At 44.9% G+C, this 27,958-nt stretch overlaps 1 protein-coding gene across 1 annotated transcript; it reads left to right on the forward strand.

Annotated features, from left to right (window-relative positions):
- On the forward strand, positions 1-27,653 carry HHIPL1 (HHIP like 1). Its single transcript, XM_069018754.1, has 9 exons — positions 1-294; positions 11,532-12,178; positions 14,486-14,629; positions 14,914-15,242; positions 17,043-17,169; positions 17,459-17,604; positions 20,500-20,581; positions 22,391-22,473; positions 25,128-27,653. Exons 1-9 carry the CDS (start codon positions 1-3, stop codon positions 25,649-25,651), a joined length of 2,376 nt encoding a protein of 791 aa, XP_068874855.1. The 3' UTR covers positions 25,652-27,653.
- Positions 27,654-27,958: the final 305 nt, after the last annotated feature.

Below are 27,958 nucleotides of genomic sequence, written 5' to 3' on the forward strand. Positions count from 1 at the left end.
ATGCGGGGCCCGCGGGGGCCGGCGGGGCGCGGCGGGGCGCGGGCGGCCCTGGCGCTGCTGCTGGCGGCGGCGCTGGCCCCGCGTTCGGCGCGGCCGCACCCGCAGTGCCTGGACTTCAAGCCGCCGTTCCGGCCGCCGCGGGGCCTCGCCTTCTGCCGCCGCTACGCCGAGTTCGGCTGCTGCGACCCGCGCCGCGACCGCGCCCTGCTCCAGCGCTTCTACCGCCTCAGCGCCGGCCTCGACGAGCGCACCTACGCCGCCTGCGCCGGGCACCTGCAGGACCTGCTCTGCCAGGTGAGACCCCCGGGACTCCCGGAGCTCCCACTGCACAGGGGGCATCCCGCCGCGCAGGATTCAGCCACGTGGGGGTCTGCCAATGCGCAGGGGGCATCAGAGGTATTCAGCCCCTGCACGGAGCTCTGGTGTAGGCATGGATGCTTCTGCCCCATCGAGGTGCTTTGGCCCGGGTGTGTGTGCATCTACTCATGCGGGGCTACATCAAGCCCAGGTATGGATGCCTCGGCCCAGACATGGGTGCACTGATCCCATGGGTGCATTGATCCTGTGCACTTGTCCAGGCACAGGGACTTTGGACAGTCCAGGGCAGTGTAAGCCATGACGTTAATTCCCAAACCCAGATTGGAGTACCCACCCACAAGTGCATCAGCCATGGCATTAGTGCCTGGGCACATCAGCCCCACACATCAGGAATAGCACAGCAGCCTAGGCATGTGTTCCCAGGCACTGGAAGGAGTGACTGTCCATCATCAAGTATCCCAGTGGACTTTTGTCCATTTGCAGTTGTCTAAAAGAGGAACATGAATGTTGCTACTTAGTTTAGGAGCAGCAGTCTCTGAGATAGGTATGTAGACAGTTACAGCTTGCAGACTCTCCTCACCCTCCTGGGGTTAGGACACTAGACCTGGTGAAGACATCCACAGGGGACCTGTCTGCACAAATCATGCTGCTTGTTATGACAAATGATGGGGTCAGGTGGGTTTTTTTATATTGGATTACAGCACTTTGAGATACTTTTAGCGTGTTCCAGGTGCTAACAGTCCTGGTGATGGATGCAGAGTAATGCCTGTGGATGTGGCATAGGAACCTCTGTGGTGGTCATCCTACACGGGGGGAATTTCCACTCAGGGTTGATATTCTGTGGCCAGATATGATAACAGGACGATCACAGTCTGCACAGAACAAAGTGTCTGACCCTATCATCAGTGGAGGCTTCGCATGTCTGAAAATGCCCCTGAGACACAGCAGTGGCAGCTCAGCACTGTGCAAGTGTAAACCTTAAATTAATTCAGACAGTGGAGTCTTGTCTGCTGTGCTCAGATGGCTTTTCAGAAATGCTGCTCCTAGCATTTTGCCGGTACCTCTTGGGTTCCCTAAAGTGTGAAGAGAAAGAAAACACTTTACCACACCAGGTTCTAGAGAACTGACTTCTATTTCATCTCATGTTGTACTGGAAGCAAAAACCATTTGAATATATTTCTGAAACAAGCAGTGTCTAAGAGTCCATTTGCTGATAGGAAACCAGTTAGCAGTGTGTGCTAAGCACTCCTGCTTCTGGAGGAGATAAATAAGTCTTCTGTGTTTGTCAGAAAGCCAACCGTTGAAAATGTCTTCAGAAACAGAGAAATATTTCAATGTGGGAGGCAATGATTCACTGAAATGTTCTGATGAGCTCAGTGCATCATCAGCCCAGATGTAGCTACAAACCACCACCTCTGACTGCACAAGCACGTAAGGGATGTTCAGTCATTGCAAACACTCTAGAACATTCTGCTTCTATTCATTCATTGTATATACAATTTATATCCTAGACCTGAATTAGTAAGTGTGTTTCTGTGACTTATTCAGCACGCTTCTGTCTCTTTCTGCTCACAATTCATGGTTTCTCTCAAATGTGATCAAATTATTTTGACAAGTGTCTCAGCTTGTACTTGTGGATTCCTGCATTTTCTTGAGTTCGTAGAATAGTAGAATAGTTTGATTTGGAAAGGACCTAGTCAAATCTCCCCTGCAATGAGCAGGGACAGCTTCAACCAGATCAGGTTGCTCAGAACTCTGTCCAACCTGTCCTTGAATGTTTCCAGGGATGGGGCATCTATCGCCTCTCTTGGCAACCTGTTACTGTATTTCACCACCCTCACTGTAGTTATATCTAATCTATATTGACCCTCCTTCAGATTAAAGCCATTACCTCTTGTCCTATTGCTACACTGCCTTGTAAAAAGTCCTTCTCCTGTTCTCTTGTAGCTCCTTTAAATACTGGAAGGTGCCATAAGGTTACCTTGGAGCCTTCTCTTCTCCACCAAACTGCAAGTGAACAGATGCCTCACCCTGCTTCTTGGGAAACAGCTTGCTTAAAGGCTTGAGTTTCCAGATGGAGGTGGACATGGAACGTTAGGGATAATAAGGAAGTTAAACACTTTTTGGAGGAGTCCTGTTGCTTCCTCCAGGCTGATAGCAGCAGTAAATAAGACATTGTTTGATGTGGGTGTTCCATCAGATTCAGACTGTTGTAATTCCTCAGATAAGGAGCTGCCACTGAATTCCTGGAACAAATAGGATGCATTTGGCTAGCCTGTCTTAATGTAACTTGTTTTGTTTTCTGATGAGTTATTTTCATAGTACAAACTAGTTCCAGCCCTACTGAAGTAACTGATCATCTGCCCATTAGTCTCCTCGGTCTTTGGATCACAACATAGTTTAAAATTAATGAACAGACAGCATCATTTGGAAATGAGAATTTAGATCTAATATTGATCCTGGGCTCTGACTAAGGGTAGAGCTTCTTGGTATTTTGAATTACGTGAACATGACAGGATGATGTGAAGGCTAAAGGACCACAACATTTGCTTCAAAAGCAGAGAAATTCAGCATAAGGCATGAGGCTCCATCTCTTATGGAATAAAATTTGGAAAATATTTCACATGTGTCTTGAAAATACCCTAGGACATGCTTGGGTACTCTCAGGCTAGTGACAGATCTCTGAATATCACTGCCAGTGTAATGCTGATGTAATTAGCAGTATGCCACCAGGAATGTGGTAAGGAGGGAAGAAGTTGTCCACAACTTCTATTCAGACACACCCGAGGCTGTGGTGAACAGCCTGCAATGACAAAGAGACAGGGAAACCATATCTCCAGGCTATTTTTAATTCTGATGCTGAAGCCAGGGCATTGCTTTATACTGCATAAGATCACTGCTTGCTTTGAAAGAGGCTTTCAGAGAATGAGATACACCTGAGTATTCAAGTGAGGGGCCTCCTCTCTCTGAATGGGAAACCTCCATAGGCAACAACAGATTTAGCTCCCACTCAGCCTTCCCATCAAATTCCCTTTCTGTCTCATTTCAGTTTGTTTTCTAAGGCCAATTTTTCAGTCATTACAAGTGAATTGACAAATGCTCTGTCTCTTTCTGTCCCTGTGTCCTGGGTTGAGGTGTATTCTATTACCATCCTCATGAGCTGTTGAAAGCAGGTGGGGCAGTGTCTTCCTTGCCTCCTCCCCCCAGACTATCTTTCTGTTAATGGCCCATCATTGTCCTGCTGCATGACTCAGAGATAACTCCCTCCGGACTATCTTCTGTTAACGAGCCTAATCAACACCTGGCCTCATGACTCATTACCCCATTGTGAGATGCTCCACCCAGAGGGAGGAACCAAGCATCCCATCATGGATATAACTGGGACTCTGAGCATCAAAGGGACTCCACTGGATTTCCAGAGGACAGGAGCTACACAGCCACCGCTGGATTTTCTGAGGAAGAGCAGACCCCTTCTACTACAGGATCACCACTTCAGAGGATTGCAGCCACCATTCCACCAGACTGCTACCACTACCCTGCCTAATAGGGACTCAGGTTGTATCTTGACTCTGTCAGTATTTTCTTTTACTTTCTTTTCCTTTACTTTAATTTCCATTAAATTGTTATTCTGACTTGGTGCCTCTCACTGGTTTGTTTTCAAACTAGCACATAATTTGGCGCCCAACGTGGGGCCTGCTCTGAGAGAAAGTCAGAATTACAATCTTGTATTAACAGAAACCTATTCACCATGGTGCTCAGCTTGTCTGCATGGGTTCTGTATCTTGCTCTCTATATTTTTCCTCACATGGGGAACTATCTGCCTGTTGTGTTACTCCTGTTAAAACCAGGGACTGGTATGAGAATTGCTTTATTGGTTTATTATGTCTATAGCATAATAACCTGCGAGGCAATGAATACCATTCGGAATATACACTCAGTTTTGTTTGGCTTTCCTAGTCTGGGCTCCTCTGTCTGGGATCTCTTCAACAATCGCACCCAGCCCCTGGTGGGAGGAGTAGAGAGTGGTTTCTTCCAGCCTTTCAGGCCAGGCACAGCAGTTTTTGAAAATATTGAGTTCCCTCTGGATGTTAAGGATGGTATAATCTTCTTGTCAGTTCTATTCTCTTTTTTCTCCATGGCCTGCATTGTGTACACCATGCTTAGAAACAGAACGCTACTTAGTGTGGTGCAACGTCTGCTTGAGGAGGAGGTAAAAAGGAGCAAAGCAGCAAATACCATGTCTACACAGACTGCCACACAGAAAGGAACCAAAAGCAAAGCAACCGCACCCATCTCTACGCAGACTGTCACAAAGGAGAAAGGAAGCAAAAGCAAAGCAACCGCATCCATCTCTACGCAGACTGTCACAAAGGAGAAAGGAAGCAAAAGCAAAGCAACCGCATCCATCTCTACGCAGACTGACACAGAGGAGAAAGAAACCAAACGCAAAGCAACCGCATCCATCTCTACGCAGACTGTCACAGAGGAGAAAGAAACCAAATGCAAAGCAACAGCGTCCATCTCTACACAGACTATCACAGAGGAGGAAGGGACCAAATACAAAACAACAGCGTCCATGACTACGCAGACTGACTCAGAGGAGAAAGGAACCAAAAGCACTGTCAGCGTCCCCATGCAAGCCACCACTGAACCAGAACAGCCCAAACCGATTGCAGTTGCCCCCGTGCAGAAGAAGAAATCAAAAAGCAAGTCAGTCCGCATAGTGACTGATGAGGATGCAGCAGGACCTTCACATCCAGCAGAAGAGGCAGAGCCAGAGATCATCACTCGGTCACTATCCCTGGGTGAGCTGCGTGACCTGCGGAGGGAATTCACACGCCAGACAAACGAGTCCATCCTGACCTGGCTGCTCCGCATTTGGGATGCTGCAGCCAATGACACCATTCTGGACGGAAGTGAGGCCAGGCAGCTGGGATCTCTGTCCCGGGATGTGGTCATTGACCAGGGGATCGGGAGAACCCAAGAAACTCTCAGCCTCTGGCGGCGACTGCTTACAAGTGTCAGGGACAGGTACCTTTGTAAAGAAGACCTCCAGGTGCACCAAGGGAAATGGAGCACAATGGAACAAGGTATCCGGTGCCTGAGGGAACTGGCTGTGCTGGAGATCATTTTCTCAGAAGACGAGAGATTTCCTAAGAGCCCAGATGGTGTCCAGTGCACGTCACAGATGTGGTTGAGGTTCGCACGCCTTGGACCAGAGATATACTCCCGTTACCTGGCAACGCTGCAATGGAGGGAAGGCGAGGACAGGGTGGGCGTCTTGGTGAACAAACTGAGGATTTACGAGGACACCGTCACAGCCCCGTTTCGCACCCATGTCTCATCCGTGGAAACAAGTCTTTCAGCTGAGCAAGTCCGGAGTTTGATTGAAGAAGGCCATCAGAAATTGAAAAAGGAACTTAAGGAAGAGATTTACCAGATCTCGCCAGAACCAACAAGAGTCTCTGCCATTAGGAGCCGGCGTCCCCCAACCAGGGAGAGAGGATACACCCCACGAGGTAATCTCTGGTTTTTCCTTCAGGAACATGGAGAAGACATGAGTAAGTGGCATGGAAAACCCACCTCCTCCTTAGCAGCCAGGTCACGTGAACTAAAAAGAGGGACAACTACCACAAGAAGCGCATCTAGAGTCAACATTGCTCCGGTCTCTCACACACAGAACTCCAGACGATACCAGAATGATAGTATGACTGATCCTCTTGAAGGGACCTCAGGAACATATTCACCGGAAGGGAGCAACATGCACCAGAACCAGGAATAGAGGGGCCCTGCCTCTAGCCAGGTAGAGGAAAGGGATAATCGGGTCTTTTGGACTGTGTGGGTCCGATGGCCTGGCACAGCTGACCCACAAAAATACACGGCTTTGGTTGACACAGGTGCTCAATGTACTCTGATGCCATCAAGGTATGTGGGGGCAGAACCCATTTCCATTTGTGGGGTGACAGGAGGATCCCAGCAGCTGACTGTACTGGAAGCTGAAGTGAGTTTAACTGGGAACGAGTGGCAGAAACACCCCATCGTGACTGGCCCGGAGGCCCCGTGCATTCTCGGCATAGACTATCTCAGAAATGGATATTTCAAGGACCCAAAAGGACATCGTTGGGCTTTTGGGATAGCTGCTGTGGAGACAGAAGATATCAGACAACTGAGTACATTGCCTGGCCTCTCAGATGACCCATCTGCCGTGGGACTGCTAAGAGTTGAAGAACAACAGGTACCAATTGCCACAGCAACAGTACACCGTCGGCAATACCGCACAGACAGAGACTCTGTGGTTCCCGTCCATGAGATGATTCGTAAACTGGAGAGCCAAGGGGTGGTCAGCAAGGCCCATTCACCTTTCAACAGCCCTATATGGCCAGTGCGTAAGTCCAACGGAGAATGGAGACTGACGGTGGATTACCGTGGCCTGAATGAAGTCACACCACCGTTGAGTGCTGCTGTGCCGGATATGTTGGAACTTCAGTACGAGCTGGAGTCCAAAGCAGCGAAGTGGTACTCCACTATTGACATTGCCAATGCCTTCTTCTCCATTCCTTTGGCAGCAGAATGCAGGCCCCAGTTTGCTTTCACTTGGAGGGGTGTGCAATACACCTGGAACCGACTGCCCCAGGGGTGGAAGCACAGTCCCACCATTTGCCATGGACTGATCCAGACTGCACTGGAAAAGGGTGAGGCCCCAGAACATCTGCAATACATCGACGACATCATCGTGTGGGGAAACACAGCAAAGGAAGTATTTGAGAAAGGAGAGAAAATCATCCAGATTCTCCTGGAAGCTGGCTTTGCCATCAAAAGGAGCAAAGTCAAGGGACCTGCCCAAGAGATCCAGTTCCTGGGAGTAAAGTGGCAAGATGGACGACGTCAGATTCCCACCGAGGTCGTCAACAAGATCACTGCGATGTCTCCACCGACCAGCAAGAAGGAAACACAAGCTTTCCTAGGCGCCATAGGTTTTTGGAGAATGCACATTCCTGAGTACAGCCAGATCGTGAGCCCTCTCTACCTGGTTACCCGCAAGAAGAACGATTTCCACTGGGGCCCTGAACAGCAGCAAGCCTTCGCCCAGATCAAACAGGAAATCGCTCATGCGGTAGCCCTTGGCCCAGTCAGGACAGGACCAGAGGTGAAGAATGTGCTCTACTCTGCAGCCGGGAGCCATGGTCTGTCCTGGAGCCTCTGGCAGAAGGTGCCTGGTGAGACTCGTGGCCGACCACTGGGATTCTGGAGCCGAAGCTACAGAGGATCTGAAGCTAACTACACTCCCACAGAGAAGGAAATCTTGGCCGCCTATGAAGGAGTCCAAGCTGCCTCAGAGGTAATCGGCACAGAGGCACAACTCCTCCTGGCACCCCGACTACCAGTGCTGGGGTGGATGTTCAAGGGAAAGGTTCCTTCCACGCATCACGCCACTGACACCACATGGAGCAAATGGATTGCTCTCATCACACAGCGTGCCCGTATTGGAAACCCGAATCGCCCTGGGATTCTGGAAATTATAACAAACTGGCCTGAAGGTGAGACGTTTGGATTATCTTCTGAAGAAGAGGAAGAGCAAGTGACTCGTGCTGAGGAAGCCCCACCATATAATGAGCTACCGGAGACTGAAAGACGTTATGCCCTCTTCACTGATGGTTCCTGCCGAATTGTAGGCACTAACAGGAAGTGGAAAGCTGCAGTATGGAGCCCCACACGGCAAGTTGCACAAGCTACCGAGGGACAAGGTGGATCGAGTCAGGTTGCAGAGCTTAAAGCCGTCCAGCTGGCTTTGGATATTGCTGAACGAGAGAAGTGGCCGAGGCTCTATCTCTACACCGACTCGTGGATGGTAGCTAATGCTCTGTGGGGATGGCTGGTTCGCTGGAGAAAAGCCAACTGGCAGCGCAGAGGGAAACCCATCTGGGCCGCTGAGATTTGGCAGGACATCGCTGCCCGAGTAGAGAAGCTGGCCGTGAAGGTTCGACACGTGGATGCGCACGTACCCAAGAGTCGGGCTAATGAAGAACATCGCAACAACGAGCAGGTGGACCGAGCTGCCAAGGTGAAAGTATCACAGGTGGATCTGGACTGGCAGCACAAGGGAGAATTATTCCTAGCTCGTTGGGCCCATGATGCCTCTGGTCATCAGGGGAGAGATGCAACATACCAATGGGCCCGTGACCGAGGGGTGGACCTTACCATGGACAGCATTTCACAGGTCATCCACAGTTGTGAGACCTGTGCTGCAATCAAACAGGCCAAGCGGGTGAAGCCTCTGTGGTATGGTGGACGATGGTCAAAGTACAGGTATGGGGAAGCCTGGCAAGTTGATTACATCACCCTTCCCCAAACTCGCCAAGGCAAGCGCTACGTGTTGACCATGGTTGAAGCAACCACTGGATGGCTGGAGACCTACCCTGTGCCTCATGCTACAGCCCGGAACACCATCTTGGGCCTGGAAAAGCAAGTCCTGTGGAGACATGGCACCCCGGACAGGATCGAGTCAGACAACGGGACTCATTTTAAGAACAGCCTCATCAACACCTGGGCCAGAGAACACGGTATCGAATGGATATATCATATTCCTTATCATGCACCAGCTGCCGGAAAAGTTGAACGCTGCAATGGACTACTTAAAACCACCCTAAAGGCACTTGGTGGGGGGACCTTCAAAAATTGGGAAGTGAACTTAGCGAAGGCTACCTGGATGGTCAATACCCGAGGGTCCATCAATCGAGCTGGTCCTGCCGAGTCTGAACCCCTGCACACAGTGGATGGAGATGGAGTCCCTGTGGTACACCTGAGAGGTATTTTAGGAAAGACTGTTTGGATTAATCCCACCTCAGGCAAAGGCAAACCCATCCGTGGGATTGTCTTTGCTCAAGGACCTGGTTGCACTTGGTGGGTAATGCAAAAAGATGGGGAAACCCGTTGTGTACCACAGGGAGACCTAATCTTAGGTGAGAACGGTGTGTAGGGTTTCATTGTATATATATATATATATGTATGTGTGTTTAGAGTTTAAGAAGGTATTGATTTGGGATGATGTAGATGGTAATAGAATAAGGGGTGGATAATGTCCTGGGTTGAGGTGTATTCTATTACCATCCTCATGAGCTGTTGAAAGCAGGTGGGGCAGTGTCTTCCTTGCCTCCTCCCCCCAGACTATCTTTCTGTTAATGGCCCATCATTGTCCTGCTGCATGACTCAGAGATAACTCCCTCCGGACTATCTTCTGTTAACGAGCCTAATCAACACCTGGCCTCATGACTCATTACCCCATTGTGAGATGCTCCACCCAGAGGGAGGAACCAAGCATCCCATCATGGATATAACTGGGACTCTGAGCATCAAAGGGACTCCACTGGATTTCCAGAGGACAGGAGCTACACAGCCACCGCTGGATTTTCTGAGGAAGAGCAGACCCCTTCTACTACAGGATCACCACTTCAGAGGATTGCAGCCACCATTCCACCAGACTGCTACCACTACCCTGCCTAATAGGGACTCAGGTTGTATCTTGACTCTGTCAGTATTTTCTTTTACTTTCTTTTCCTTTACTTTAATTTCCATTAAATTGTTATTCTGACTTGGTGCCTCTCACTGGTTTGTTTTCAAACTAGCACACCCTGGCACACCTCATGTAAGCAAGCCGAGTGTGTTACCCAATCTGCCTGTGTAATTTCAGTGTTTTGTGTCACAAGCAATCTTCTTTTTACCACATTAATTGCTGCTCATTTGAAGGCATAATAACCTTCATTTTGCAATGAATGGCTTGACATTCCAGGAGGAAGGCTTATTGTGCACTAATGATCTGTTATATGGCCTCTCAGTTCATTATGGTATGTAATAGAAAATAAAATAAATATTGTGTGTGCTTATCAGCTAATTTAAACAGTTCGGAATCTTAGATGTTATATCTTTTCAGCTATTGACTAGTGTTGTAATCTGCATTAAGAAATAGCTCCCTATAGATCTAGAAACAGCTCCCTATTTTTTTTTTTTTAATTAAGCTGGTTTTGGTTAGTAAAAAAAAATGAAGAAATGCCAGCTAGGAATTTGAAAATACAGAATTTATTTAAGTAGTGGTTTCTCTTCTGACCTTTCTTGTCTTAGCTATTTATCAAAATACAACTTTGAAAATAACTGAGCCTCCACAGAGTCATGTTGTGTTATTTGAGGAGCACTTTTGAGGTGCTCATTGAGAAGATGCATTATAACTGGAAAATATTGTGTTTGTTACAAGGAAAAACCCTTGCAAAGCAGAACTGAGTCACTGTGGTCAGTTTGTAACTTAGAGTTTTACTGGATTTCAGCTTCTTCATAAGGAAAATGTGTCTGTAGGCGTTCTCATAGTGAAGAATTCAATGAGATGTGTGAACTTGATCCAGTCCTTAGGCAGATTTCAAGGCTGCACTTTCCATAAACAAGGGTTGAGCTGCAGCTGCTGCCAGTGGGCCTTGCCTGGATTATGACCATTTTGTGCTCAGTCTGAAATCCTGCAACCTCAGCATCCCTCACAGAACTTGGTGACCCCTGTCAGGATCATGAGATGCCTTTCCCCACTCCTGGCTGGGGATATAAATGTCTGTAGGCAAAGGTCCACCAGCAAAGGCAACTGGACACAAGCAAGGATGGTGTCCTCCCCTCCTCCTCCATTTTCTCATCCCACTCCTTCCAAGCTGTAAATCACACCCATGTTTGAGGTGCATATTTGGATTATCAAATGATGAGGTATGAATGCCCCAGGCTTTGGCCCTGATGGCATTCCCCATTCTCTTGTCAGTGTGGAGATGCAGGGCCTGAATCTTCTCAGCTAACTCTTTGGTTTCACTTCTGTTCTGTGATGGATCTTATTATTTCATAGATCAAGTCAGAGCATCCAAGGAAGAAAAGTCTCTTTTTTCTCAGTACAGTCTACTAGGGTGATGTAGCAACACAGGCATCATTGCAGGTTTTTTTGAAAAGTTCTGTTGCCAGAATAAATGAGTAACAGCTTGAGGAAGTCAGCTTTCACCAGGAATATTGAAGATAATTTCCATGAGTGCTGAGACAAATCCCCTTTCTCACATCTTTCCCTCTGTTAATATAACTTCAGAATAAACCACAACATATCTTTTAATTAAGATGGAGTATCTCCAATTAGTATCACTGCTCAGCTGTTTCAAATCTGGTCCAAGGAATGACTTGAAGCTTTTTCTCCCTCCCTCTAGGAATGCTCTCCATATGCAGCTCACTTGTACGATGCTGAAGATCCCTCCACCCCTGTGCGGACGATACCAGGACTATGCCAAGACTATTGCATGCAAGTGTGGCAAAACTGCCGCTCCATTTTTCGCTCTCTCTCTGCAGACCCGGAGTTAATTGCACTGGAAAACAACATGGCAAAGTTCTGCCGCTACCTGTCCCTGGAGGACACTGACTACTGCTTCCCACACCTGCTGGCCAACCAGAACCTGAACCAGAACCTGGGGTTGGTCACCGCTGACGCCGAGGGCTGTCTCCAGCTCTGCCTCGTGGAGATCGCCAACGGGCTGCGCAATCCCGTTGCGATGGTGCACGCCAACGATGGCACCCACAGGTTCTTCATCGCAGAGCAGGTTGGCCTGGTGTGGACCTACCTCCCCGATGGATCCAGGCTTGAAAAGCCTTTTCTGAACATCAGCGAGGCCGTGCTTACCTCACCCTGGGAAGGAGATGAGAGAGGGTTTCTGTGTATTGTCTTCCATCCTAAATTCAAATTTAATGGTAAAGTGTACGTCTACTATTCAGTGGAAGTTCGTTATGAAGAGAGAATCCGAATCAGTGAGTTCAGAATTTCTCCTAGTGACATGAATGCCTTGGACCATGGTTCTGAAAGGTATTGTACACGTTTCTCTGACAAATGAATTTAAGATCTTAGAGGGCAACTTGTGCATTTTTAAGGATTATTAATGAATGAGACTTATTTAGCTTAAGGTTTTTGCATCCTGGATTGTTAGCGTGTTAGCCCAAGTCCACGTCTAGGGCACACGGAAAGTGTGTGTCCTCCATGGATGGAGTGCAAGTGTTCAGGGATAAAACACGTATAGCTCTCCGTTCTGGCATGTCAGAGGATTTAACTAAACATGGATTAAACATTATTTGTACTTAGTATTTTGGGGTTTTTTTGGGTGGGGCTTGGAGGTTTGTTTGTTTGCTTTGTTCTTTTACAATTACCCTTTAAAATAGACTTCTGCAAAGCATGAGTGAAAATCATTTCAAAGCCAAAGGTTTCTAAAATTAGTATAAAGAAACTAAGTGATAACCTTACCAAAGATGGATTTGGTCCCATATTTTCTCATCTGAACAACAACTCAGCCCTGTGATATTACAAATTTAATATCAAATTACATAAAAAGCAAGTCACTGTGTTATTACTGAGTGCATTTTAATTGGAAGTGTCACTTGTTTGAGTCTGGCCTTGCAGTTGTTCCACACTAATGCACAGATGATGAGGGACTTGTTTGTGCAGTCAGTCTATAGATTTACAACCTGTTGCAGAACTATGTTATAGAACCATCGTTTTGAGAGACCCTTGAATATTACTAATGCTAAGATTTTTGCTTCCTTATTTGGATTTTATTAGGGGCTTTCCAAATACCCAGCTGTGGATGATTCTAGCTCAAAAATGCATGTAGCCTAATGATAGAGAGGGGATACTGGTTTATAAAGCAATTACAGCAATGCAGTGTAAGCAGCACTGTAGATGACAGGTAAGGGGAGTTACAATGTGGCACTCAGGAAAGTGAATCAGAAACCTGCAGATATTGACAGCCCATGAGCTGTCTTGTTTAAAAATCCTCAGGCTCTATGTTTGTAACAATTTCTTTGCTTATTTAGCTTATGGTTAGTACGGCAAAAGCTTAAGAAAACAAAATTGTGGTCCTATTGTGCTTGTGTAGGCACAGGTCCCACTGACTTCATCCTGAGCTGCTGCCCAAGAGGGAGCTCAGGCTGACATGTGGTGTGCATTGTCTCGGCACAAAGGCGTGTGTCTGTTTAACCTCAGATGTTTGCTCAGTGTGTTTTGGGTTTTTTTCCATCTTCATTGGGAGGCTGAGGAAGATTCACCTTTGTGTCCAGACAGAACTGTCTCTCACTCCTTCTGCCAGATGGAGCCTGTGCACTCTTGCACAGTTACCTTATCACAGAGGTGCTGACATTTAACAGGAGCTGACAATCACTCCATAGTCAGGTTCCTTCCCACAACTCACAATAGCTATCAACATTTCAGAAGGAAAAAAAACTGTCTAAAAATTAGGTGATGTAAGTAAATATTATAATTTGCTTTCATAGCTATTAAGATGCACTGCCAGCATGAAATCTGGACTTTTTTAGAAGCTGGAGTAAAATGAACAATCTTCAGTTGTTATACCTGGGAACCTCCCCTGCATGTATTTGTGGCTTTACCACTCTATAAAATTATACTTTATATATTTCACACTTTCTTGCTATGAAAGGGATTCCAGGTGTATAAAGTAAAAAACTAAAATAGAGATCTTGGGGTTTAAATTAAGGTAAATTTTGTTGGTACTGCTTTGAATAACCTTTGTCAAAATGTCAGTTTGTTGGTGGGGCTGCTTTTAACTGCTCTTTAAACTCATAAGGTCCTGAGTGTGTAATTATAATTTAAGGATTCTTCTCTCTTTAAGGATTTAACTATTCTTTAGTGTTTGAAAAGTTTTATGTTCTCCTTGAAAGCTCCAGTCAGGATTGTGCCAAAAGCTGTACAGATGCACAGATGGACTGGAGTCCTTTCTCTTACAGTTTCCAATTGGTTATAAGCTCAGATACCTTTTCTTTAATAAAATATAAAGAAAAATACAAAACGAGTTTAACAAGGAGGAAGAAAGAATCAGAGAAAAAGTTGAGGTAATTAAAAGTATATTTTGTCATGTAATTTCCCAGACTTTCCATATTACACAATTTGGTGTTTCTGTAATCTGGAAAATATGTTGAAACTATTTAAGGTTAGAAAATCAGCAAAGCCCAAGAAAAATTCAGTAACATGGATATGGAGGAATTTGTGTCAAAACCAATCTGTAGCTGCTTCCATCTGTCAAGAACAGCATTGGCATGACATTGCTCTGCCCTTTGCTTAGTGCTTGTGCAGTAGGTAATTGCTTTCCTCCCTATTTTCTCATAGGATAATCCTTGAAATAGAAGAACCTGCTTCCAACCATAATGGAGGGGAGTTGCTCTTTGGAGAGGATGAGTATCTCTATATCTTTACTGGAGATGGAGGCATGGCTGGGGATCCTTTTGGCACCTTTGGAAATGCTCAGAACAAGTAAGAGTGGATCCATCCCTATGGCAGCTTCAAGCTCCCAGCACATGTCTGCAGGGCAGCAGGGTGTGGGAAATCAATGCCAGCCACATGAAGGCTGGCTTTGTTCGGGGGTAAATGAAATTATCTTGAAATGATTGTTTTTTCAGAGGTATTCAAAGACTTGTCTTTTCTGAAAAATAAAGAATGAAACCCTAGACTTTCCAAACCCCCCATCTCTGATTTTTTTACCAAGGTCTAGTCTTATTTCTTTCTCTTTTTCTCTTTCATTTCTTTTCCCAATACAGATCAGCCCTGCTGGGCAAAGTGCTGCGGATCGATGTGAACAACAACGACCGCGGGCCCCTGTACCGAATCCCTCCTGACAACCCTTTCATCAGCGACCCTACAGCTCGCCCCGAAGTCTACGCCTACGGAGTGAGGAACATGTGGCGCTGCTCTTTTGATAGGGGGGACCCTCAAACCAAGGAAGGGAAGGGACGGCTCTTCTGTGGAGATGTGGGGCAGAATAAATACGAAGAAGTCGACATCGTCGAGAAAGGGAAAAATTACGGCTGGAGGGCGAGGGAAGGGTTCAGCTGTTACGATAAAAAACTTTGCACCAATTCTTCACTGGGTAAAGAGATGGGCTCTCATTTTTAATTCCTGCCTTCAAAGCCTGGCTGCTTGGTGGGAAACACACCTTTTTGGGATGTAAACCTCTGCTGTCTCAGTCTAGAAGGGAGCTGGCTTGGCATAACTACTGAAAGTACAAATGTTACCGTTTCTGAGTTAGGAGGAAAGTGAAACATGCTAGCTGTTGTTTTTCTAGGTGATTGGTGTTGTTAGTGAAATTACTTGGTGATTCTGGGGTTTAGAGGGACAATTTAATCTCTGCCATATAAAATAAGCTTTTGTGCAGGAGCAAGAAAAATTTGGAGGAATTGTATTTTTCTCTGTAACTCACAAGTTTTGTCCTTATTTTAAAAAAAGAGAAAAACATCAACTGATCAACCCTTCTGCACATTGCCTGCTTTGAGGCAACTGAATGTACAGTGTATTTTTGTTTCTTTTAACTATGCCAAAAAAGAAAAACTCATTTTATTTTCATTTCTTTAAACTATTCCAAATGGGATTGAGAATATTTGCTGGCTGGCTAAATTCCAGTGCACAGGTGAAGTCAGAACATATTGAATTGCAAGGGCTGATGTGGACCATGTCTTGTGCTGGAACCTCTTCCCAGAGATCAAGGGGGGTGGTGGGGTCGGCTGGCACTGATTTGCATTAGCTGAGATTCTGATTCTTTTCTCTTCTCTGTGCTGTGTGTTGTTGTTTAATTTTCTTCCTATTATTAACTCAGTTTAAATTCCTTCCTTTTATTAACTTAGCTATAAGTACAATGAGAGTGATTAAGTATTTTTTTATTAAAAATGTCAAGAGCAGGGAACAGATTTTTTGCACTCCCTTTGCTGAAGCAGTTGTTCAGAGAGCTCATTTAGTGCTCTCCTGTGTGACAGTACCCGCATGAACATTCATGGCAGACACTTTACTGAGGTCTCCAGGGATTCAGAGCAATTTTTGATGACTTTAGAGACCCTTTTGTTAGAACAGTGAAATGTCACAGCCCCTTTATAATGATAAGCACAGCTGAAGTGTAGAAAACACCTGCTTTAGATGAAATTCCCCTGGTGCAAATTCCTCACTAGCAGAGCTGCTGGGTTTGCTACTTGCAGCCTCTGCTATGTGGGCAGGGAGAAAGGCTGCGAAGATGAGGAGGAGAGGGTCCACGAGGTACCTGTAAGCCAGGAGCCTCAGAAGAAAGGGGAGGAAGCACCTAATGGAGGCCCTCAAAATCAGGACAGCTCTTTCCGATTTACATCTGTCTTACGTTTTAACTTATATTTCATAATGAATATGCCAGTACTACATCATTCATGCCTGTGCCATCCCATAAATATTTGATGGTCCTTTCAAGTTGCTTCTCCATCTCAGAGGAACAGAAGCTATTTGTGCTGACATCTGACATATCTTTTCATCAGTGCCTGCAGTCTGGAGTTACCCATCTCTTTTTTTCCTTTTACTACCTAAACAAAGCTGCATTTCCTGCATGGGTGCAGTGTCTCTGGGGTAACTGTGAATTCATAGCTAAACCAGACAAGCTCTGTAGAAATGTGCCAGAAGTGGCACTAACAGAGATGGACTGTAGTGGGAGGAGAAGGGCTCAGGAGAGTGCTGAGGTGTCTTGGTGAGGGGCAGGGCAATCAAATGTGGTTCTGAAAAGGTGAAAATCAAAATAAATACAACTCCATCTGCACTTCATTTAAATAGAAGATGCTCCAGTGAACCTGTTTGTACTCTGCCAGTCTCAGAACAATCTAGATCAAGAGCTACTCTGCAGCATGTGCAAAACAAGTCACAGATCTTTTCTGCCCTACAGATGATGTGCTTCCAATTTATGCATATCCACACAAAATGGGGAAATCTGTTACAGGAGGCTATGTCTATCGAGGTTGTGAGTCTCCAAACCTGAATGGCCTGTACATATTTGGTGATTTTATGAGTGGGTAAGTAAACACTTAGGACACTCACTAAGTTGTACCCCCAAAATAGCCTGATAGCCCTTCAACCCTCCCCTCTTGCTTTTTCATGTGCTTGTGTTGCCCTTGAAAGACAAGGGGTTGCAGGGTGTATAATACATTTGGGTTAATATTACCAATCCTTCACTTTTCAGAGAAGCTGCAGTTCCTATTGCAGCTAGTATGGGTAGGAAGCATTAACTATCCTTTCAGATGTCCGTGCTAATATTCATAAGTCTTCTTGGTTGGGTTGTGGAAGTGCTCTTTTGCCTTGCAGACGGCTGATGTCTTTGAAGGAGGATCATGCTACTGGAGAGTGGCAGTACAGTGAAATCTGCATGGGAACAGGACAAACGTGCATGTTCCCTGGGCTTATCAATAACTATTACCAATACATCATCTCCTTCGCTGAGGATGAAGCAGGTAATCTTTTAACTTTATGTCACACTGAATGGCATGTTTGTGGTATCTCTTCAGATGAAAACACCAGAGAAGAGATCAGAGAGGGCTCCTGGGAGGCAGCGGGTAGTGGGGAGGCAGAGCATGAGTCTGTCAGTCTTTAAAATGCCAGTGAGTGAGATTCTCAGCATCTCCCAAATATCAACCCAAAGTTACAATGCTAATTTTGGCTAATTTTGAGGTCTGTGTGCCATGCAGTGCCTGCAGTGGGAATTGGAGTCAGTTCCCTTGGGACTGAGTCTGGTGTACTGGACGTGTTGCTGCCCTCACACCTTCCCTCTGGAGAACAGGGAGACGAAGGGGCCAAGTAGAATAAAACAAAGCTTAGAAAAGAAACCTCATTCTTCACAGTGCTGTGCCATGGAGAATGCAGGCCCTGAGAGCCTGAGAAGCTGATACCCAAGGGAGAGCAAGTCTATATTCTTGTCTAGTCAAGAAGGCCGTGGGCATTATTAATGGATACAGGGAAGCAGATGTCATGAACAGCAATTATGTATCTGCTCACCCTGGGCTGGGATATTTGTACCTGTCAAGGTGAAGCAGAACGAAAGCCTATGTTATGTCTTGAGTGAGGCATCAGCAAAAGGCTGCTTAAGTCCATATTTTATTAGTGCCAGCTGGGATTTTGCCTTGTATAGGACTGAAGGATACTGTCTCAGTGGAGCTTTGTTGTGTTTTCATGACTGGAGACATTTTGCTTTCTAGAAGGTAGCTGCTGTGATCTGAAGAGGAGGAAATAAAGAGTCCTGGGATGAAAGCTGGTGGTGTCTCCTGTTATTTGTACATGGGCGTTGCAGAATGTGCAGCCCGTGCAGCCCCTGGCTGGGGGCGGGGAGAGGATGAGCCCCATGATGTTCAGCACCATCACTAAGGAGCTTCATGTGCAACCCAGCAATACAGGAGTTGTGTTCTGTCCTGTTTCAGGGACTTCCTGGCCCGTGGTCACAAGCACCTGCTTCCAGAATGCCCCAGCTTTTAAACATCTGGTTTTTCCTGCAGATTATGTTAAGTTTGGATGTTGCACAAATCATATAAATGCAAATTTTATCACGTAAATGCAAATCCTCCAAGTTAAGTATTAGCTTGAAAGGTTGACTTTTTTTTTAGAGTTAAATTCCATTTTCTTTAATGGTTAATATTCATGGATTTAGAGATATTTCACAGTGCTGTAGTGAGAAGGATGTCTTACCCTAAAATCAAATAACTTAGTTCAAATCAGCTTTATACTAAGTGCAATATCAAGCTGTTGATTGCAACCCTTGTTCATGCTCGTGAGGATGATCTCCCTCATCCTGTGCTTGTCAACAGTTTGGACAAAGCAGGGGTGTAATGCTGCCACCTTTTTTCCCTGCACTGTTCTTTGCATGAGTACAAGAGCTGAATGGAGATTTGGGCTGGAGTTTCTTTTCAGAGGTAGTTAATATTGCCTTGTGTTTGCTTTTTGGTAATGGAAAGAAATCTTTTGATAACATTGTAGTGAGGTTGCATTATCTACAGTGAACAGTCTTCTCTTGCACCTTTTTTCTGTGCTGGGAATCTCATTTTTTACAAGTTTGCCACGCAGTTTATTTTAACAAGGTTTTCTTCACAGAAGAATTTAAGTTTTGGCATTGTTTCTCTCAGGAATGTTAATCTACCTGGTGCAGTGGATGTGTGTATGTGGTAGGGAGAGCTCTATTTCTGGTTCATTGCACAGCCATTATAAAGCCATCAGCCCCATCCCTGGCCAGCAGAACGTGTCAGAGACACCCCAGGCACTGTATCTGTGTGTCACATGTGTGTAGCCTGTGTGCTTCATGGCCTGAGCACCCACGCTCCTGCCTGATAACTTCCAGGAAAGAGGGGCAGGGTGTAAAGCACACATCACCACAAAATGCAGTGCCAGGTGTTTCCCATTCCTGTTTGGACCGAGGCTGTCTCTGTCCTGTCGTTGATGAAGCTCACCAGAAGAAGGAAGAAACCAACCAGGGGTAGCCAAAGGTTTCTGCCCTGAGATTATCCAGAGGAGCTCAGCCCAGGGCAGCACAGGAGAGCAAGTAGGAGGAGAGAAGGTCAGCCCCGACTGCCATGAACTGCCCACACATTCCTCTGCTCACTTTAACCTCTCCATTCCTTCCCCTCTTCCCCTTGGATTACCCATAGGACACCCAAAAATATCTGCCTTGCTAAGCAACTCCATATTGCCTCTTTTTCTATTTTCTTTTTTTTTTTAATATTGCAAACTTTTTTTTCTCTTTGATCCTTTTTGTTGCACTACTCAAGCACTTGAGCTGTCAAAAGAGAAGAGTGCCAGAAGGACTATTTATCCCAGTCTCCCCTGCACAACAGAAGTATAGAAATTCAGTTAAGAGAAAAGAAGTCAAATAAATGGTGATGGACTTTGTCTGGCTGAAGGTCAAGCCCTGTACTTGTGACTAGATAGAGCTGCGACAGATCAAATGCCTTTTGTGTGAGATATGTCTCATTTTGTAGGTGTGCTAGAGAAAGCAAAAGCAAAATCTTGTTCTTCTGTAATTCACCCCAAAGGAGTGCTTCATCTAAATGAGCAGAAGACAGTGAACTTTCTTAATTTCCTTTCATTTCATTTCAACAAAAGTAATTCAGGGTTTGACTGTCTTACATTAGAGAAGTCAAAGAGCACAGATTATAATGAGATGACAAGTAAAGTCTGGGCAGGTGAACCTGCAGTGGAAATTTGTCCAAATAGTACTTCATGATGATTTGTAAAAGCTCCCACTCACTAAGAGCATTGTATGCTGATGAGCTCTCAGACCTGTGATGCTGAGTTAACACCTTTGTGCTGCACAGGACAGGAACTCCATGGACAGTTTTCATGGCTGTGCCTGTTTTTTTTCCCAGGGGAATTGTACTTCCTGTCTACTGGTGTACCAAGTGCCACAGCTTCCCATGGAGTGGTGTACAAAGTGGTGGACACGTCCAGGTATGAGATGTCCTTGCTGCAAATACCTGGTGATGGTGCAGTGAGTCCTGGCATGGATGGTGTGGATGTGATGAGTGATCTTGGCTGACTAATTAACTCTTCTCCCATGCTGGGCCCTTCTGGTGAGGTTGATTGAGGAGCATCTGGAGCAACTAATTGTAGGTCTGCTTTGCTCTTGCAGTCATGGGGGCCTACGCTGCCTGGTGCCAAATTTTTATGGGGCCTGTTGGTGTTATGTGGGTTGGAAGATTTCCTGATTGCTGAAGGTGTATTTTATGGGTGGAATGTCTTTCTTGGGCAAAGTTTCTCTAGATTCCTGTCCAAAAGTAGGCAGTTTTTCTCAAGCTGTTTATTCTCAATTCCTCTCCACCCCTTTTTTAATCTCCCAGAAGAGCCCTGTACCCAGCCCACTGCAGCCAAAGCTGGACCAGTGTGACCTGCAATGCTTTCTAGGGCAAACCAGACATGAATATCAAAAAGTACATGCTTTTTAGTGCTTCAAAGAGGCATATGGATTGGACAAGAAAATTGGACCATCGTTACACCTCCTGGATTCCATGTGCCTGTATCTGAGACTGGGCAAGGCAGGGAATAGCTGAGTTTTATGGGAAGACTTACAGCTGTTTTTTCCATCTTCCTGTTTTTTAAGTGTTACTATTATTGGCTAAACACCAAGCTACTTTCAGCCAGAAATGGAGAGTGAGATTTTTGTAGCTTTTTTTTTTTTTTTTTTATGGATTGAATTTACAGCTTTATCTATCTGGGCATTTTGAACCAAACCACTCATCTAGTTTTATGTTTAAACCAGCCCCCAAAGTTAAAGAGCCCCCAGATCTATCATGTGTTTCCTCCAACTCTCCTCTGTCAGGAGCATTTTCCATTATCTAATGCAATGGAAGAGTTCCTGTAAACTATGTATTAAGAAGCTGGTATTACATAACCTTTTCAAAAATAAAGAAAGCAGAAGTCAAACACAAGTCGTAAGTTTAAGTTTAAAAAGAAGTTTTATTCATGTTCAGAGTACAAAAAAATTCATTGGAAAATTCATAAAAGTAGGGAACATCATTTTGTAGATAGATGACAAAGAAGCTGTCTGCCTTCCATAGAAATGAAGACACAAACAATCCCATTACACAGGAGTTATACCCTCCAAACACAAACATCATGCATTTTGAACCAATTTGAAAACCTCTGAAGAAGTCTGAGGATTAACAGGACAGCTGTCATAGGAAAAAGTGGTGATGAACCAGATGTGGCTTGCCAGAAGTGAGATACACCTCCATGGCAAACAAATGAGTGTCAAAATAATGCACCCTACTAGGAGAGAGCCTCTGGAGGAGACACTTGGAGTTCTTTTCTGAAACTAATGGTTTTTTGGCATGACATTTGTTTGGGCTTTCTGTATGAATAATAGTGTGTTATTTTGCTTCCGTGAAAACAGTCTGAAATCTTGCATACACATGACCTTTGTGTCAGATGTTCAACATATACTGTCTAGTTTTGTAATTGTTATTTTCAGTTTGATTAATCTCTTTCTGTAGTGCTTGAACCTGCCAATGTTTTATTTCCTTAATGGCATCAATAGTGGCAACTAAAAACACAGCCTTGCAAATTTTTGGACTTTCATCAATGGCGATCTGTGATTGTTTGGTTATGTTTTCTACTGTAAGAGATTAGTTGCATCGTTTAAACAGACTTTTTTTTTTTTCCAATAAGCATTATGTTCTTAGAAAAGCAATGGGAAGCAAAGTGTTGCAATGCCAGAGGAAAAGAATTAACTGTGCAGCATATGTGTCCCTTTTTTTCAAGGAGAGCACCACCAGGAAAATGCAGAGTTGAGCCATCACCAGTGAAAGTCAAAAGCAAGCGCATCCCATTTGTGCCAAAGGAGAGTGAGTGTAACTCTTGCTGTTGATTATTGGTTCATGTTAGCTGGCAGTAGATACAAACTCCAGACTTGCACTATCTGTCCACATGTGTGGAGACCACCCAGAACTTCACTCTTCAGGGTATCTTCAAAATTAAATCTTTCCAGCTGTTTTGGATCTGAAGATCCAAATGAGTTCAAATAAGTCATAAAGAATTTCCCCTTTCCCGGCCATGTGAAATTTGCTTTGTAGTTTCTGACCCTGTTCATTTTCCCTTTTTCATGCTACATTTGTACACATTTCATTACCACCAGCTTGGTTTCCCTGTAACTGTTCCTGTCCAGAGACCTTGTGCTCAATGGTGCTTTTCAGTGACAAGTGATTTTTTGCAGTAGCTTCAGGTAGTGGGGAGGATATGATGGGTAAAGGGTTGGGAGGTAGCTCATTGAGCAAGATGAGGGCTGAGTCATTGTGAGTTGAAAGTAAGAAAATATGGGAAGAGAAAATGTTCCCAAAAGAATCAGTGATCACGCACTGAGGTGAACTTTTGGCTTACCCAAACCCTCCAGGGCTTTTTGATTGCTTCATGCTGCATGAAGTATTGGACTGCTAAAGCTGGAGTAGTCAGTGGTGGAGCTGAATCTGCAGCATGCCAAGTACTACTTATGTGAGGTGCAAAAACCTAAACACAATATTAGGATCTCAAAAGTAGACTGGGCACTATCACCATTCTTTTCTCCTGTGCATTTAATTTACTCATGTAAGTACCTAGGCAGTACTCTTAACAAATTCCCTTCCAACTCAGCATAGTCCCTGAACTTTGTCACAAAGCTAATGGTACTGCAGGAACCCTAAAGTCAGGATACTTTTATTTAATATTTAATTACATTAATCATATTACATTGCATTTGAGTCACTAACAGTTCCTACAGCTTTGGCTTCAGGGAATAATGAGGGCACTCTGCACCTTGCAACATTGAGTCTTTAGGGTGGAGCAAACTCAAAGGCCAATTATTGACTGCTGACATGCCTGAGCACTCAGCACATCTTCAGAGATGTTCTCCTTTTCTAGCTGCACAGGTTGTTTCCAAATATTAGTAACTTGGTTCGTGTTCAACCATTTTTGTGTTTCTGCTTATGCATTATTCTCCATGCAAGTCCAAAGTTCAGATTTTAAAACTATACTTATAATTAAATCTTTTGGGCTTGTTTACAAGGTAGTTTTCATCATAAATTAAAACTTAGAAATGGTGAGAGAGATTCTACCAAGTGTCTCAAGAACTACATTCACTTTTTGGTGAGAAATAAACAGGATCATTTTGATTCAGAAGCACGCAAACAAGGATGTGTAGCTGTAAATATTTATTGCTTTAGTTAGTATTTAGTCTTAATGGAGCAGAATCACCAGGGCATGTGCCTTGTATTAACTATGAGTACATTTTTTGGAAGTGTATTTAATAAATAATTTAACAAAGAGTATTATATAATAACAACTTGATCCAGTGAGGTGAAAAGCACTCCCAGGTGACCATTAGCTTTCAAGCAGTCCTACACAGTATTCTGAGTTCCAGGGGTTTTAAGTACTTTGCCAGATCAGGCTCCATCAAATGAGCTGTGCACAGGTAAGGCCTTCAAATCTATTTCTTGCCATGAGAACCTGAGCTTCCAATGAGAGGAAATATTTTCATGTCATGAATACAATTCCTATTCAAAGAGCGTTATTTGGAAAAACATGGAGCGCTGCAAGGATTTGTCTTTTGGGGGCAATAGATACTAAGCACAAATAGGACAGTGATATTTTTCCTCTGCTCTGTACTACAAAGCAAATGATGAATGAGAGTAGATAAATCTGGGATATAATTCAAAAAGTCATGATGTCTTTACAAATGTCTGTGACACTGTCCCAGCTCTGTTGAATGTTATTCCGTGAAATTCTGAATTGCTTCCTTCTGGCAAACTAAAACTTATTTTTAGGCTAAAAATAAAGCACATGTGAACAAGCAAGTCCAGTAAGGCCTGGAAACTGTGACAGCAAAGAATTTTCATCTCCTCAGAGTTCAAGGCTCTTTTATTTTTTTTCTTTTTTTTTCATAAGGAAGAACAAACCCAACCTCAAATCCTGTTTTATGTGTTGTCCTGGCAACTCCGTTCCTCTTGTGCATTCCAGTTGCCAGAGAGAATTGATTTTGAATGTTCCTGATTTCAGCTCCTCTGAATAAAGCATCTGGCCCAGTGGGGAGGCCACGCTCTCCTCTGGTAATGATCCAATTCTTAGTAATGAAGAGAAGAGCAGAAATAGTGCCTGTCTGTAAAACGCTTTCGGCAGCTCTTCACCAGGATATGGTGAAGAGCTCCTCTCCTGACTTTGAAACTCCAGCACCTACCCTTTAAGGGCCAGGCTGATGTTTGCCAATGAACCACTCGGAGCTTCCTTTTTGGGAGAGGCTCACGAGTTGGCATTCAGCCCTGCGGTCCTCTCTACTGACTAACAGCAGCCCACATTTTTCACTGAGGAAATACTGGGTCACTAAGTGTTGTTGCTTCTCAACAGGATCAAGTAGGCAAATTCCACGAAGTTAGTTAAACAAGTCAAAAATCAGCACTGGTTTTGTACAGTTATCCTCAAGCATTGCCCAGAGAGTGACAGACTCACGGTTTTCTGGCTTTTCCCCCGACAGAGTTTATTATGAAAACACCAACACCAAATCCCCGGCTGACGACCACGACCGAGGCGCCGTGGGGAGGCGTCCCAGACCCCAAAACCCCCCGCACGCCGGCAGGGGAGCGAGTCAGGACGCCCAAGCCCGGGAAGGGGGGAGAGCAGAGGGGGCAGCGCAGGAGGAAGAAGCCGCCCGGCAATGGCTCCGTGCGGCTGATGCGGCAGGGCCGGCGGGGCCGCGGCCGGGGCAGGGTGGAGGTTTTCATCGACGGCGAGTGGGGCACGGTGTGCGACGATGGCTGGAGCTTGCCCGCCGCCGCCGTGGTGTGCCGCCAGCTCGGCTTCCCCTACGTGGTGCGGGCCACCAAGAAGGCAGAATTTGGGGCAGGGACCTCGCTCCGCATTCTCCTGGATGATGTGCAGTGCTCCGGGCAGGAGAGGACGCTGCTGGAGTGCTCCCATGCCGATGTGGGCACGCACAACTGCTCGCACGAGGAGGATGCTGGTGTGGAGTGCAGCCGGGAGGAGGTGACAGACTGGTGACAGAAGAGCTGGGGAAGGCAGCTGAGGGACTCGGAGCACGTCCCTTTCTTGTCCAACCCTCTAAACCAGCTGCAGTATTGAGGAGGGTGTGCCCTGCCTTGAGGATGCTGCATCTATTTAAAGTAATCTTACGTTTTCTTCATGTCGTCCTCATGCATCTGCCTCAGAGGGAAAAAAAAAAAAAAGTAAACTGAAGCACTGAAATGAGGATGTTGTGGACAGGGACTGCATTTCTAAGTGGTTTTTTGTAGGAACATCAGCAAAACATCAGCCTTTATAGATCAGAAAAGAGATGCATCCTGTTGCCCTTTCCCATTTCAAAACACAGCATTCCTCAGCTGTGCTTCACAATGTTTTGCAAAGAAAAAAAAAAAAATCCCAAATGACCATGTTTCCCTCTTATGGAAGCATTTGCATTGTTTGCCTTGCTTTGCCACCTGCAGCTCTGAGCTGAGGTTTCTAAGAATGTGCCTTTCTAAATCTGTGCCTTTCTTTGAAAATTACAAAAGTATAAACTTTTTAAACTTTCCACCCGCTAGTTTAAAGGAAAATTATTTTTCTGTAATGTTTTTTATTGGTATAAACCTATTGGTCATCAAGGATAAGCAAAATCAGATAATTTAGAAGAAATCACAGCGTACTGCATGGAAAATATTTCTGCAGTTTGCATTAGCCTAAGTGGAAAGAAAATCTGACCCCTTTTACATGAACAGGTTTGAAAATCTGTCCCTTTTTACCTGAACAGGATCATTATCCAGTTTAACTCTGAATATACTTTGTGCATGTTTCTCCACTTTCCCAAACTTTATGAAGGCACATGTTTTTTCATTCAGTTTTTCACAGGTGTGAATGACTAGACAAGAGGTAATGCACTGAGGCAATAATCCTGTAATATTTACCCCTTTTTAGAGGATATTAAAAAAAAGTAGCAAACAAAAGCAACCCTATTTTGTCTGAAATGTGTTTTTCACCTGAGTTGTGATTAGAGTCATGTTCTCTTATGAAAGCATTTTGCCTGGTTATTTGTTTTCCCTGGTGTAATCAGGATAGGTTTTGTCTTGCTGCTCACACAAGAACATGAGAGAGACAAAAAGACTCCCAAAAAACTCAAATGTAAAATGACCAGTGTGTCCAGAAAAGTTCACAAACAAAACCTTGTATCTAAAGCTCTTACTGTGGATATTTATTTTAATTCCCCAATTTCAAGTAGACAAAATCTTATTAAGCCTAAAACATGTATAGGGTAAATAATTTATTTTAAATATTTTTCCTGAACTTTCTGATAAATTCTCATTAAATTCTTTTTGATGGTGAAAAACACCTTCAATATACAAAAGCAGATGATCCAAAAAAAGTATTTCCCCCTACTTCTTATGAAGTATAAAGGGGGAACAGATGTATAAAGTGCCTTCTGAGAAGTGCTACTCTCATTTCGTTTGAAAACCTACAAATGCCATCAGGCACCAGACTATTATTAGGCCTTTCCCACTGCAATGAAATTGCAAACTTATTTGTTTCAAGTGCAGAGATTCACTTCAGGCACATCAAAATGTTCAGGGAACAGGAGAGTCCTTTGTAAATTCTTCTGTTAAAAGAGTTGGAACCTATTGAGCTGGTGGGACTAGAGGACTGGAAGGAAAAGGAAGGTGGAGATACAAACTTTCTTTCTCCAAATTCCTCTTCCATTTCTTTTGGCTCCTTAGCCAAATTTCAGCTAACTCTGTCTGGGAGATTTTAAGGGTAATCTTGGTCATAGTTATACTTCAAAACTTCTGGGCAGAAAAAAAGACCTGCACAATAAAAGTTATCCTAAAGGAATTGAGGTGATCCCAGGATGTCTGCCATCGGAATTTCACCATCATTTTCCTAAGTATTAAGTACTCTTTTTCTAATTTAACTATTAGTTACCTGCTTTAGTCCATTTGAACCTCCTGAGAACAAGCAGAGGCCACATACACTTTGGATATTGCTGGTGGCGATTGCCACCATCCGTGGCTGGCAGGCAGGGTGACACCCAGGCTCTGGTGGCAGCCGGAGGCACAGGGAAGCCAGCCCCCAGGGAGCAGCTGCGGGTGAGAGAGCTGTGCCTGGCCATGCTGGCAGCAAGCACAGAGCCCTGCAGCCCCCAGGTTTGCTGGTGAGGAGTTTGCTGGTGCTGTTACGTGGGTGCTGCCAGCTCCACAGGGAAATATTTATCAGCAGAGGAAGAGACAAGGCTTGTAAGTAAGGGGTTGTTTTCCTCTTATCCTTTCTCCTAGCCTACACTGAGTGGGGAAGGCATTCAAATAGGATCGAGCCAGCTCAGCA

This window comes from Aphelocoma coerulescens, chromosome 5 (assembly GCF_041296385.1).
Source record: "Aphelocoma coerulescens isolate FSJ_1873_10779 chromosome 5, UR_Acoe_1.0, whole genome shotgun sequence".
NCBI lineage: Eukaryota > Metazoa > Chordata > Aves > Passeriformes > Corvidae > Aphelocoma > Aphelocoma coerulescens.